General features: G+C 37.5%; 1 protein-coding gene across 7 annotated transcripts in view; it reads left to right on the top strand.

Annotated features, from left to right (window-relative positions):
* The first annotated feature begins 248 nt into the window (after positions 1–248).
* Positions 249–14557, top strand: part of THUMPD2 (THUMP domain containing 2) — a 39144-nt gene continuing 24835 nt past the window's right edge. For 6 of the 7 annotated variants that reach the window (XM_034659612.1, XM_002918740.4, XM_034659614.1 and 3 more), the window contains exons 1-4: positions 249–391; positions 9247–9382; positions 10747–11156; positions 12462–12539. In XM_034659612.1, coding sequence (XP_034515503.1) covers positions 266–391; positions 9247–9382; positions 10747–11156; positions 12462–12539 — 750 coding nt within the window. In that variant the 5' untranslated portion in view covers positions 249–265. The remainder of the gene's footprint in view (positions 392–9246; positions 9383–10746; positions 11157–12461; positions 12540–14557) is intronic. The other variant, XM_034659613.1, reaches the window with a different exon arrangement.

A 14557-nucleotide genomic window follows, 5' to 3' on the forward strand; every position in this document is an offset into this window, starting at 1 on the left:
GGTCCCAATTGTATCCAGTCCATCTGTGATTCTAAACAGTTCCACATGCCTAATCAGGGAAGTTCCAAGCAGCTAACCAAGAAGACCCGCAGCCACCCCTCCCAGGGGGCCGGACCCCCAACCCCACCCGGGGTTCTCCCCGCCCGCGGGCCTTGCGCTCCGCCCGGCCCTGCGGTCCCAGCGCGCATCTCCGGGAACTCGGGGATGCGCCGCGCGCGCCCCCAGGCCACGTGACTCCGAGCCGCGGGGCCGCGCGCGGGCCGTCATGGCGGCGTTGCCGACAGATTCCGGCTGGTGGCCTGCAGCGGGCGCCCGGTTTTTCTGCACCGCGGGCCGCGGCCTGGAGCCCTTCCTGATGCGGGAGGTGCGGGCGCGGCTGGCGGCCACGCAGGTGAGTCGGCCTCGCTGCGCGCCCCGGCGGGAAGGAGGGCGGCCCTGCTCCCTCCGCGCCAGGGTCCGTGTAGACCCTGGAAAGCGACGCGAGTCCCCAGCTCTCAAGCCCGGGACCCACCGAGGCGATGGTCCCGGGCCTCGGAGTTCTGACACATCCTTTAATTACTGCTGGAAAGAACCACCAGTCGTTCTCCCCTCCACATCTATGACCGCGTGTCTCTCACGCCTGTAGTTTTGGTTTGTATTTTTTTGGGGGGGGGGTGTTGAGGCGAGTTAGTTCCTAGATTCTTTAAAAGAAGGTATAGGATAGTGCCTGTAGTTAGAATTCGATCTGTCAGAGTTAGTTAGAAGCCTTTCTCCATCCTTTAAATACAAATACTATCTTCAGGGTCAGTTACTTGACTCTTGCCAGTTTCCTGATCCTGACTGTATTTACTTCATAGGATTGTTGGGAGGATTATGTGATACAGGGTACCTCAGGCACACCGTCAGCACCGAGTAAATAGTAGCTACAAAAGTAACACGGTCTTGGAGGCCTCACAGTCCAACTTCTGGAGGAAGTTAACAGTTGCTGGTATCTATCTGCTCATTCCAATGAAATGAAGAAGGTTTTAAACTTGAGCTTAGGTTCTAGAACATGCAGAGCTGGTTTCTTGAAAGCAGAGGGAAAAGATGTAATAGAAACAGACTCCAGTAGCTTGATGGGCTCTATATGACAGTGTGAATGTGTTTTTGGAAAAGGAGAACTTCAAAATGAAATTGACCACGCCACTCTAGTAGCGCCTACAGCGTTGGAAGCCACAAAAGGATTTTCCGCCATGGGGGAGTTGGAGGCGTGGAGGATAGAGGGGGTCATGAAAAATGGCATCAGTCTTAGATTACCAGCCATTTGTGGTTTGGGTCACAGAATTTAATAGAACGCTAAATGTAACTAATCTAAAAAAACAACAGTGCTGACATTGATTAAGCATTAAATATGTGTCAGGCCCGTGTTCTTAGGTCTTTCCTCTGTATTCACCTGCTTAATTTTCACAACAACCCTATGAGATAGGTTCTACATTTAACAGAAAAGGAAAATGAAGCACAGGTAAGTCCAATCAATTATTCAAGTCATGTAAAGTGGCAGACCTGGGATTCAAATCCAAGCTGTCTGTGAACTCAGCCATGAGTATATAATCATGTCCAGCCCAGGCAGGCCAGTACCTGGGTCCAGTTCCTTGACTACTGTGCAACTGTTAAATCATGCTAAACTGATTTTTTTTTAATGTTAACTTAGAGTTCTTATTATGAAAAATAGATGGCTTGACCCAATTGGAGTATGTCTAATCAGAAAAATTACCTTCTCTGCTTGTTCTCCATCTTCTGTAAAGACAAAACGAGATGTGGGAGGACTAAGCAGTTCATCACAGGAAAAAAAAAATCAATTAATTATAGGGAAAAATTCTTGGCAATGAGAGGACTTAAATGCCAAGAGATTTAGGTATTTTCATATTTTGATTGTGTATGTTTTAAGGACAGATACGCTGGGACCCCTGGGTGGCTTATTCAGTTAAGTGTCTGCCTTTGGGGGCGCCTGGGTGGCACAGTGGTTGAGCGTCTGCCTTCGGCTCAGGGCGTGATCCCGGCATTGTGGGATCGAGCCCCACGTCAGGCTCCTCTGCTGTGAGCCTGCTTCTTCCTCTCCCACTCCCCCTGCTTGTGTTCCCTCTCTCACTGGCTGTCTCTATCTCTGTCAAATAAATAAATAAAATCTTTTAAAAAAAAAAAAAAAGCGTCTGCCTTTGACCCAGGTCATGGGTCCCCAGAGTCCTGGGATTGAGCCCCACGTTGGACTCCCTGCTTAGTGGGGAGTCTGCCTCTCTCTCTGCCTCTGCCCCTTTCCCTACTCCTTTTCCCCCTCTCTTGCTCACTCTCTCGAATAAATAAAAGATATTTTTAACAAAATTAGAATAGCTATGCTTGAAATGGAATCTGAACAAATAACCTCTGAAATTCCATCTTGGTTTCACTAATACAAACTCTCAAAGTTAAGGCAATCCTGAAAGAATAATGATAGCATCTAACATTTATAAAGCATTTAAAGTGGGTCGGATACTTTTATGTACATTGGACATGATTTAATCCTCAAAAGAATCCTATGTGATAGGTCATTTTTCCTCCATTTTACAAAGAAATAAAGAGAACCTGATGCTACGTGGTGGAGCTGGGACTTTATCAGAAGCTTTCTTGCCTTGAAGCTCGTGTCCTTTACAACTACATTAAATTATGGTGGGAAACTGCCCAGAAGCATGTAGGTTATTTCTGTAACAGCATGGAAAAGAGTGTATGTAGACTTTAGAGGCCAAAGATGTGTTCAAATCTTAATCTTCTTTTAATAGATTTTTTAATTTGGTCCAAATACTCAAATTTCTGAGCCTCACTTCCTTGGATATAAAATGGAGATGATAATACTTACTTTAAAAGATTAGAGCAGGGGCGCCTCCGTGGCTCAGTCTGTTAAGTGTCTGCCTTCAGCTCAGGTCATGATCCCAGGGTCCTGGGATTAAGCCCGACATCATTGGGCTCCCTGCTCAGCAGAAAGCCTGCTGCTCCCTCTCCCTCTGCCACTCCCCCTGCTTGTGCTCTCTCTCTCAAATAAATAAATAAATCTTTAAAAAAAAAAGGGATTAGAGCGATCCTTGAGATAAAAAATTGATAGCACGTGTAACACAATGTCTTGCAATTAGTAGGTAATCAATAAATGTTCCCAAAGAATGAGTTGCACAGGAATACTTAAAATCATTCATGCAGTAACAAGAGTCTTATAAACTTTGGTTTGCTTCAAGAGAATTGATATTGTAAAATCTGAATTTACAAAACAAATTAATTTAGAAGTGATTGTTTACTTTTACAAATGAATCACACCTTTCTAATCAGTGTTTTTCCAGTTTTAGTGAACATAAAAATCATGTAGGGAGCTTGTTGAAAATGCGTGTCCCTTTTGCCACCCCCAAAAACTTTTCTTTCAGCAGGAATGTACTGAGCCCAGTCATTTGCGTTTTAACTTGCAAACCCTTCCCTCCTCAGGGGACTGATTTAGGTGCTTCCTCCAACATGCAGCTTGCAATAGAAAATGTCCTGTGTACTCTGTTTAGCTTTTTATCATGGAGAATTTCAAACATACACAAAAGTAGGATAGTGTGGTGAATCTCACATACTTGTCAACCAGTGGCAAGAACGATCCCATAGTGAATTCTGCTGCATTAATGCTCCTCCCATTCCACCCATGTTATTTTGAAGCAAACTCAAGATACCACTTCATCTGCAAATCACTTCATCACAGCACTTGCCTATATAGTAGTCACCCTTATCCATGGGAGATACGTTCCAGGACCCCCAGTGGATACCTGAGAACATGGATAGTACCAACCCTGTATATACTATCTTCTGCTATATATATACATACCCACAGTAAAGTTTGATTTATAAATTAGGCACAGTAAAAGATTAGCAATAAATAGGCCAATTATAAATATACTGTAATAAAAGTTATGTGAACATGGGCTCCCGCTCACTCTCCCTCTCTCTCAAAATATCTTCTTGTACTGTACTCACCCTTCTTGTGATGATGCGAGATGACAAAGTGATGAGATGAAGTGAGGTGCGTGACTTTAGGTTACTATTGACTGACTTTCTGACGGAACTTCAGAAGGAGGATGGTGCTTCCGGACTGCAATTGAGTTACGTGACCTTACGCTGTTAACCTTTTTTTTTTTTTAAATGATTTTTTATTATATTGTGTTAGTCACCATACAGTACATCCCCGGATTCCGATGCAAAGTTTGATGCTTCATTAGTTGCGTATAACACCCAGTGCACCATGCAATACATGCCCTTCTTACTACCCATCACCAGCCTATCCCATTCCCCCACCCACCTCCCCTCTGAAGCCCTCAGTTTGTTTCTCAGAGTCCATAGTCTCTCATGAAACATGAAAAATACGCTGTTAACCTTAGGTCAGAGCGGAGCTCACCTGCTTCCGGAATCCCGCGGTTGAACGCGGTAACCGCAGGAAGCGATACCTCCGGTTAACGGGACTACCGTATATCTAGAATGAGAGAACTCTTATAGCATAAGAGTTTATGATATAACATAGAAGAGATAATACATATACTGGCTCTTTTAAAATATAAACCACAATATCATCACACCTAAAAATAATTTTCTTAGAGATTTTATTTATGTATTTGACAGAGACAGCCAGCGAGAGGGAACACAAGCAGGGGGAGTGGGAGAGGAAGAAGCAGGCTCATAGCAGAGGAGCCTGATGTGGGGCTCGATCCCATAACGCTGGGATCACACCCTGAGCCGAAGGCAGATGCTTAACGACTGAGCCACCCAGGCGCCCCTAAAAATATTTCGTACCAAATATCCAGTCTGTTCAAATTTCAGCTTGTCTCATAAATGTCACTTTTGTTTCTAAGTTTGTTTATTTGAATGAGGCTGCAAATAAGGGCTATACATTATGATTGGCTGATATTCTTTTAAGTATCTTTTATTTTTCTAAAAAAATTTTTTAAGTCTGTTTTAATCTATAGATTTTCCCTTCACCCCTCTTTTTCCTCCCAGCAATTTATTATTTGTTAAAGAAGCAGGATTGTTTGTCCCATAGTCTAGAGCAATGGTCGGCCAACTTTTTCTTTAAAGGTCCAGATACTAAATATTTTATGCTTTGTAGATCACATATGTGGATCACTTTGTGGTTTCTGTTACATGTTCTTTGTTGTTATTGTTTGTTTTTACGTCCCTTTAAAAATGTAAAGACCATTCTCAGCTCACCAGGCCTTATTTTCTGACCCCTAGTCTAGAGCTATGCTATCCAATAGGGCATGGTGGCTAAAATTAAATTAAAAATTCACTTTCTTAGTCATATTTCAAGTGTTCAGAAGCCACATGTGCTAGTGGTGACTGCATTGGACAGCAGAGGTTATGGAACATTTTCATCATCACAGAAAGTTATAGGACTTCACTGGTCTAGATATTGCCAATTGCATCTCCAGGGTGTAGTTTAACATGCTTTCTGTCTTCTCTGTTTCCTGTAAATTGAAATCTTGTAAGGTGTATCTAGAGTTTGGTCAGATTCAGGCTAGATTTTTTATTCCTCCTGGTGGTGGGGCAAACTTCTTTATAGGTTCCTGGCTATGTTTAAATATTTAATTTATATTGTATAATTTTATATTGTTATATATTTAATATATTTTATATACATACCTAATATATATTTATTTTACCTGGACTACTTTAAAGAAATATATTGGGAAAAATTAAGCTTTACTTTATAATAATGTTTAATGTATTAAATACTGGTATTTATTATAACAATAATAGCAAGAATATTTTTAAGATAAAATTAATAAAATAGAGGTGTACCTAATGCCAGCTAGGCAGAAACGTCCTGTCAGTGGATTAATTCGTCTTTATTAACCCACATAGCAAGACTTAAGGCAGCCAATTTTTAATTTTTTAGTGGAGTGTTAATGATAGATGGTAGTGCGTACATCTAACCACATAATCAGGTTATTTCATAGTTATTTTATTTAATGGGATAATTGTATAAGGTTGATTGTTTTTTAAGATTCCCTGCATTTCTTGTAGATTGAATTTTTTAATTAAGTAAAACATGTTTTTTAATTCTTCTAAAATGAATTTAAAAAGCTCATGTACCACCTCAGCTCTTCACTTAGCAATTTAAAATTAATTCGAAAACTAAATGGCATCTGTAGAATTAGAACTTTGGTATCTCCCTATCTTACTACGCGTTTTTGCCTAAACTTAGTCTTTTAATTTTTGTGTTAGATTTGAGTGCCTCAATTTTAAAAGGAAGGCAAAAATGCTAACTGCTTAGATATGCTAGCTGATAACAGAACTGTTTTTATTTTAATAAAGGCTGTTATTTCGTCTTCAAAAGTGTTAGACATAAAACCAGCTGGTTTTAGACACTTGGTTATATTTAATCCCAAATGGAAAAACAATTGTATATATAAATAAATTTTCATGTAACAAGTATTAAGATGAAATATCCTAAAATGACACATTTCTCCCCTAAGTATTGTAATTGAATATGATCAGTTACAAGCAATAAACTAAACAAAAAGGTTAACACCAGCTTCAGCAGTTTTTGAACTCATGAGCACCAAAATTCATTCTCCCTACTGCTTTAAGATATAGTACTGTATCTTCACCAGAGGTAAACCGTTATAGTGCTTTCATGATATATTTGATTCTCATAGTGACTGTTTTGTAATTTAGTAAACTACTGATTACATGTGTATTACTTGTAAAAAGAATGTAGGCCTTATGTTAATTTTTAAGTAAAGAGAATGTTGTTGCAACATTAGTTTTGAAAATGTATTTAGCATTTTAATGCCTCAAAACATTCTTATGATTTGATTCCCCAAATAAATTAAGCCTTTTAGTTCCTTTTAATTAACTTGATTGTCAGTCATGTTCTTTTTTTGTTGTTCTTCCCACCTCCCCTAAATGATGATATTTTTAGAGGAAGTTCGCTGTATACAATGTTTCCCTTCATGTTCAAATAAGTAAGAAAAGATAAGATCTTTGTACAGTTAAATAACTATAAATTAATATCTAGATCACTGACTAGGTTAAAAACACTGGTCTAGAAGTGTGCATCAGTTTGTTTGTAGAACTTGAATCTTAAAAACATACACATTCAGTAAAATATTTATTTCATTTTCCCCACAATCTTGGCAAGGTATTTCATGTTTGTTAGCTTGTTTTGTGATGACTTTAATATCAGCTATATTTTTATGTCAGGTAACATAAAATCTAAACTTTTAAAAGTTACTTTTTAAAACTTTGTTTTCAAGTTCTAAGCATTTTGAGGTATATATTTAGTTATGTCTTTTGTGGGAAAATGTCACCTTTGTAATGAGAAAGAAGTAAATTCTAGAAACTAGAAATTCTTATTTTTGTAACTTCCTTATCCCCTTAAATGTTTATTCCTAAACATTCTTCTCACTCCCTGCTTTCTCCATCTATCTTGGTCAGCTGCACTTCTGGTACTTGGCTGTTTGGGTTTTATTTTTATTTGTTTTTCCAGCTTTATTGAGATATAATTGACATATACCATTGTGTAAGTTTAAGATGTGCAACATGTTGATTTGACTAATTTTCTATTGCAAATGATTACCACCATAGCGTTAGCTAACACCTCCATCTAGTCATATAACTACCATTACTTTTTTGTGGTGAGAACATTTAAGAGCTATTAGCAACTTTCAATTGTATAATATAGTATTAGTAGCTGTAATCACCATGCTGTACATTAGGTCCCCAAAACTTGTTAATCTTATAATGAAGTATTTGGGTTTTACTTGATGTCAGCCTAGGGCTTCCTCTGCAGAGATTCTTCTTCATCAGGCTAGAATGGTAACCCCGGAAATTACTATCCCAAAAGCTTAATTAGACCATATCAGATCAAAAGTACAAAAATCCTTGGAATTCAAGTTCCCATTGAATGGGAGCTGCCTAAACACATGGCATACTCCAAATTCCCCATTACCTCAGTTCTAGGAGATAACTGAGAACCATCTTAGTCAGCCCATGGCCACCACTAAAAGGAAAATTTTAAGACAATCCACATCCATCCTGAGCTTGAGAGGATTGGGTTGATCCCAAAAGTTTTAGGAGTCCATTGGTTCTGAGCACCATTTGCCATACCTCACCAGACTCTCTATAGTCAGTGCATTTTTTTATTTTCCTTTCTTCTCTGGCTTTTACAACATATCCATCCTGTCTCCAAAGCCTCTTTCTGTGTGATACGTATTTCTTGCTATTTTCCCTTTTCCAGTCCCACAGACAAGTGTCTCATTATTTCTACCTCAGTAATCTACTTCTTCCTCCAGCATCACAATCTACACTTAGTACTTTATGCCTCTTCTAAAGTAATTTTTTCTGCTAGCTAATTCAGTGCTGTCACAGCTTTCATCAAAAGTCTATAATGGTTGACCATTACCATCTGGGGTACTCAAATTTTCATGACCATCTATCAGGCTGGCCTGAGCTACACCATCCATCCACCTGACACTATCAATCAGCACAACACAGCAAATTTTACCATGCTGACTTACAGTTTACTTCAGCCAGTCTGTCACTCCCACCTCTGCGTCGTGCCCTTTCTTCTCTTAGAATCTCTCTTCCCAGATCTTACAGGGCTCTTTCCCGAGACTTTTACTAATGATGGTTCCCTATTCAGGGCTACTTATTGTACCTTGTACCTACAGTTTATCCAATGCATTTATTATATTAACTTTTTTTGTTTTCTTTTGGGTTTAATTCAAGTTATTCTCTTATAAATTTTACATTTTAATTTGTATGTCAGTGTATATGTATTAAATTATCATTAATCTTTAGGACATATGCTGGATGCTTCCTGGTAGACCATGAGGTAGGTGTTTAATCAATGCCTACTGATGACTAGTCACCTGATTTGTCCTAGGAGTGCCTTTGCACACACACACACACACACACACACACACACTTTACAAAAGGTACCATGACATAGATTATGATCTTGGTCACTGTGTGACTTCATACAAGTTATTTAACCTATCTAAGCCTCAGTTTCATAGTCTAAGAAATGGGGGTGATAAAATCTACCTTAGAAGGTTGTTATAAAGATGAAAGGGAAAATCTATTCAGATTACCTAGGACAGTGTCTGACAAATAGCACATATTTTAGAAATTGTTTTTATTGTCAGTCTAGACGCTGTGTTTTAATTCCTTAAGAGGGGGAAAAGGGAAATGACTCTTACTCTGACACAGGACTACATTAATCTTTTCTGTCTCTAGGTTGAATATATTTCAGGAAAAGTTTTCTTCACCACCTGTTCTGATTTAAATATGCTGAAAAAATTAAAATCTGCAGAAAGGTTATTTTTGCTGATTAAAAAGCAGTTTCCACTTAATGTTTCTTCTGTAAGTAAAGGTACGTATATGCCTATTGCGTTTAACCCCATGATGTATTGTACTCCAAAGTTTTCTGCTTGATAAATAATTTGTAGCTATTTCACATTTTTAAGATTCAGTCATACCTGTGGGATCATTAATTATGTGTTTTTCCATATTTCCGGAATATTATCACCATATTAATCGTATTATCAGCTAATTTTGTCTCTTTGCAATGCTGCCTATTTTCTGAGACTTAGTGTCCTAAGTCACATTTTTTTCATTTTAATTATGTTCAGACACCTTCTCTAGAGATACATATGGTCAGATGCATTTATTTAGACCTAGGAGCATGTAATAACCCAGAATGCCTGGTTTTATAAGTTGATCAAAACTGTCACTTTGTACCTTTTAACCAATGAATTATATAATTGGAAAAAATACTATGTAATAGAATCTCCTGCTTAGGGGACCTTAAATTTAAGGTTTTGAATAAATTTATACCCATTTATAAAATATCGTAGTTAAAAGGGGCGTACAAGATTCCTTCTCCCCTTTCTAATTTTATAAATATGCTACTAAAATAATTTAAGGATCTTAATAGAAGCAAGGGTTAGATACTGTTAGACTAAACATTGCCTTAAACTTCATTTTAATTTCTGAGATCATGTAATATTATGGTCTGTACTAAACTGTGTCGATAAATATATGAATGGCAAGGAGTCAAAACAGGTCAGAAAAGTTATTATAAAGCAAATCCTAAGGTGTTTTACCATGGGGTCAATATAATTTCATCCCAACATTCCACACATTCTCATCTTTAGAGAACGCAGCCATTACTCTTGGGTCACCTTGATGAACTTTGTTCATCAAAAAAAGATTACATTGTACTGAGCACGCTGGCAAGTCCCTAGGTTATGAATGGGTTGTGTATCTGAAGTATTACTTTATGAAAACTCATTTTATGATGTACGCTAATATTGTATGGTCTAAGATAGTTTCAATATTCATTTGCTCTCTTTTGCAATTTATTCTGTTTTTTTAACTTAGTTTTTATAGGCAAGATCAGCATTATTTCAAAAATCAATACATACTCTAGGTGTATGCATATATTGAAGATATAGATATATATTATCATAGGACAAATGATCTTGCTAAAATATAATTCTATAGGAATTTTAAAACAGTTTTGATTTTAAGTATGGAATATAAGAATGAACTTTATTTGCACAATATTCTTATGTTAAATTATATAAATTCCAGGTGAAGGTGAACTCACTATTCATGTAGCAGTTTAGTAAAACTTATTTTAAAGAAATAAAGGTAATGGAACTTAGGGGTGTGAATGTAATAGACTGTCTTTAAGACTTTAGTATAGGATAAACTGAGATCTTATTTATTTAGGAAAAATATTTAACGAAATGCAAAGACTTGTAAATGATGATCCAGAAAGTTGGTTGAGTGCCATTTCAATTTGGAAAAATCTTCTTGAACTTGATGCAAAAGAGGACAAACTTTCTCAGAGAGATGCTAACCCACTAAAAAGAAAAGTAGAAGAAAATGACATCATCAATCCTAAGAAATTAAAAACAAAACAAATGCAAGAGCTACAAGAGAGCAGGGAATGCCAGCTGGAAAAGCAAATGGAAGAAGCAACAGTGGAGCAGGGAGATTTCCTCACTAATAGAGAAAAATCTCAAGAAGCATTTCAGAATGATGTTGTGAAAGCAGTTGCTGCCCCAAACCAGAAGGACTTGACTTTCAGAGTTTCTTGTCGCTGCAGTGGATCTATGGCCAAGACCTTTACAGCACAGGTATGCTCACCTCCCAGGGTGAAGTTCCATATTCTGAAAGAATTAACCACTCTTTAGATTTCAAATGAGATGACAGCCTTTCACAGAATAGATAACTCGGCCTAGGCAGATAACTAGGCCTAATTTCATATAATCATTTTTTTTAAAGATTTTATTTATTTATTTGACAGAGACAGACAGCCAGCAAGAGAGGGAACACAAGCAGGGGGAGTGGGAGAGGAAGAAGCAGGCTCCCAGCAGAGGATCCTGTTGTGGGGCTCGATCCCAGAACCCCGGGATCATGCCCTGAGCTGAAGGCAGAAGCTTAACGACTGAGCCACCAGGCGCCCCTAGTTTCATAAAATTAAGTCTCTTTAAAAATGCATTTTCCTTTTCAACTTTACCTCAGATGCTTAAGAGTCATGGTGTGCCATTCCATTTAATGACCTCCTTTTTTTTTACTTTCTCCCTCAAAGTTTCCTTGAACTCATAGATATCCTTTACATTTGGAAATCCTAGTCGTATTGTCCTAAGCTTTTTGGGTTTCTCTACAGTTCTATGTTTATTAAATGGTTGCTCTACACTACACCTTGTATGTGTGATTGTCACCAGGACCCAGACTGCAGAGACACACATGCGGTCAAAGTCTCAACTATCTAGGGGAGAGTGAACACCACAGTTGCCTTCAAAACACTTTATCACTTGGCTCTTAACAAAGTTCAGTGACATAAGAGCACAGGTCTGGATAATTTTCACTGTATATGCATCTGTAGTATTTGAATTTTTTTTACTATATATACTTTTTCAAAAGAAAGGAATTTATAGAAATAAATCTATGCTCCCAAATTTTGCTGTTTTATTTTCCCGTAGGTAAATAAAAAACTATGTGTAGTCAAAAAAAAAAAAAAGCACAGGTCTGGGTCCTTTGGCGCCGGGCTTAAAATCAGATAAACTAAAGATTGAGTCTAATGCTATTGTTCTGGTAATTTGTAAACATGTAGGATTGTAGTAGCTCAAATAGTTCATCTTTCGCCTTGCATTATTTCCAAAAACCCACAATGATCATCTTTCTTGATTCATGATCTAGTTATTACAAGAATAGAGGTTACACAGGAGTAGACATCAATGCCATAGAATGTTTTGGGGGGTGGAAGAGGTAAAATGCAACCTTCTTGCCTTGAGCAGAAAATGCTTTCGTGTCGTATTTTAATATTGTAACCCTAAATTACCATCAGATAGTCTGACTCATGCTTTTAGTTTTTGTTTACACTTAAATGTAAAATTTTCATTTTTAGTATTCTTTTCTATACCTTTCTGCTTTTTCAGGAAGTAGGAAGAGTAATTGGAATTGCTCTTAAGAAACAGTTTGGATGGAAAGCAGATTTGAGGAATCCAAATTTAGAGGTACTGAATGTTTGTTTTATTTTATATGCCTATAACCTAATTGTTTGAAGACAACGTCAACTATCTGTATTGTACTTTTCAGTTTTGCTTGAGAGTTTTTTAAAAAGCATGTCTACATGGATCCAACGGTCTATTTTCTCTTAGCAGTAGAATAGTGCAGATAATTTTGCAAGTACTTTTCACTGTGAAAAATGTCTTATCCAAATAAGATGTTTTGGGATGGAATTGTTTTGTCACAGTTGAATTTTTAAAAATTTATTATAAGGTGCAGAGATGCTCTCTGCAATTACTACAATCTGTAACAAGTCTCTAAAATAAAAAATTCTAGCTGATATTAAAAACAAAAAAAGAAAATGAATAGAAAACCAAAAGGCCCAAACAAAATTCAATAGTATTTTAATAGGATTTTTGTTAGGATTCTGGGATTATGTTTTTCTTTTTGTTTTCTCTATTTTCAAAATTAACTTAATGAGGTTAAGTGAGATTTTTTATTGGAACAAAGTAAAACACTTATATGGGGAAACCAGTGCTAGCTATAAAAAATATTCTTCACAGGGCGCCTGAGTGGCTCAGTTGGTGAAGGGTCCAACTCTTGATTTCTGTTCAGGTCATGATCTCAGGCTCCTCTGTGCTCAGCAGGAGTCTGCTTGAGATTCTTTCCCTCTGCCCTTCCCCCCACTCACGTGGTTCTTTCTCTCTCTCAAATAAATAAATCTTAAATATATAGATATAGATATATTCTTCACTTTTTTAAAAACCATATGATAAATTTGATAGGTAGTTTAGTCATTGGCATGATTCATTGACTCATAAATTTATTCTTCTATAGCTCTGAATGGAGTAATAGCTGGCCATATCAGAACATTTTGTGTTTTTATATTTCCGTGTTTTCATTTGATATTTTCACTTTTACAAAGTAATGCCTGATGTATGTTCTTCATTACTGTCATGAAAAATATTTTGGGGCACCTGGGTAGCTCAGATGCTTAAGAGTCTGCCTTCAGCTCGGGTCATGATTTCCAGGCCCTGGGATTGAGCTCAGCAGGGTGTCTGCTTCTCCCTCTCCCTCTGCCTCTCTCCCCTGCTTGTGCTCTCTCTCTCTCTCTCTCTCTCTCTCTCAAATGAATAAATAAAATCTTTTAAAAAAAGAAAAAGAAAAATATTTTGACCCCAAGAATGTTTTGACATGAGGGTGTCCTCCTTCCATCTCTCCTTTCCAGTTCTCTTATCTTATGCTCTGCTGGTTCCTGTCTCCCTATTCCCCTTGGCCCCATATCACTGCCTCAAAATTACACTTTTCTCATAGTTTAGCTCCTAAATAAATATAGCTCATTTAATTCCTATCAGACATTTAGTGTAATTAATAATAGCTATTAACATAATTGACAACAATAAAAGCACACAGTAAAATTTGTGAGCAAAATTAACAGAAGAATCAAACCTTAATAAATTTTGTTCAGCAAAATTAAGAGAAAAAATGTTATTGTGGGAGAAGCTAGTCTTAATAACATTTGACATATAAAAATATCAGCGTACCTTCTCTCAAGTATCAATTTTAAATAGAAAGGAATCCTAATAAATACTTTTGCTGAAATGAATAATGCAAAAAATTGGAAAGTTTAGCTTTGGTGATCAAGGATTTAAATTGTCTAAATGGAGTCCATTCCACGTCATTTTTTTCTTAATAAAAATTTGTCAGTATTGGAGTAATTCTGATTAAACTACATAGTAAAAATAACCTTGGGGTCAAAGTATTAGGGATCAGATGCTCTTGATGTCAAACAGCAGAGTCAGAATATTCCATAAATTTCATAAGACTACAGAAGTAATATTCTAACTTTTAAAATTTAAATGGGGCACCTGGGTGGCACAGCGGTTAAGCGTCTGCCTTTGGCTCAGGGCGTGATCCCAGCGTTATGGGATCGAGCCCCACATCAGGCTCCTCCACTATGAGCCTGCTTCTTCCTCTCCCACTCCCCCTGCTTGTGTTCCCTCTCTCGCTGGCAATCTCTATCTCT

This window comes from Ailuropoda melanoleuca, chromosome 4 (assembly GCF_002007445.2).
Source record: "Ailuropoda melanoleuca isolate Jingjing chromosome 4, ASM200744v2, whole genome shotgun sequence".
NCBI classification, from domain to species: domain Eukaryota; kingdom Metazoa; phylum Chordata; class Mammalia; order Carnivora; family Ursidae; genus Ailuropoda; species Ailuropoda melanoleuca.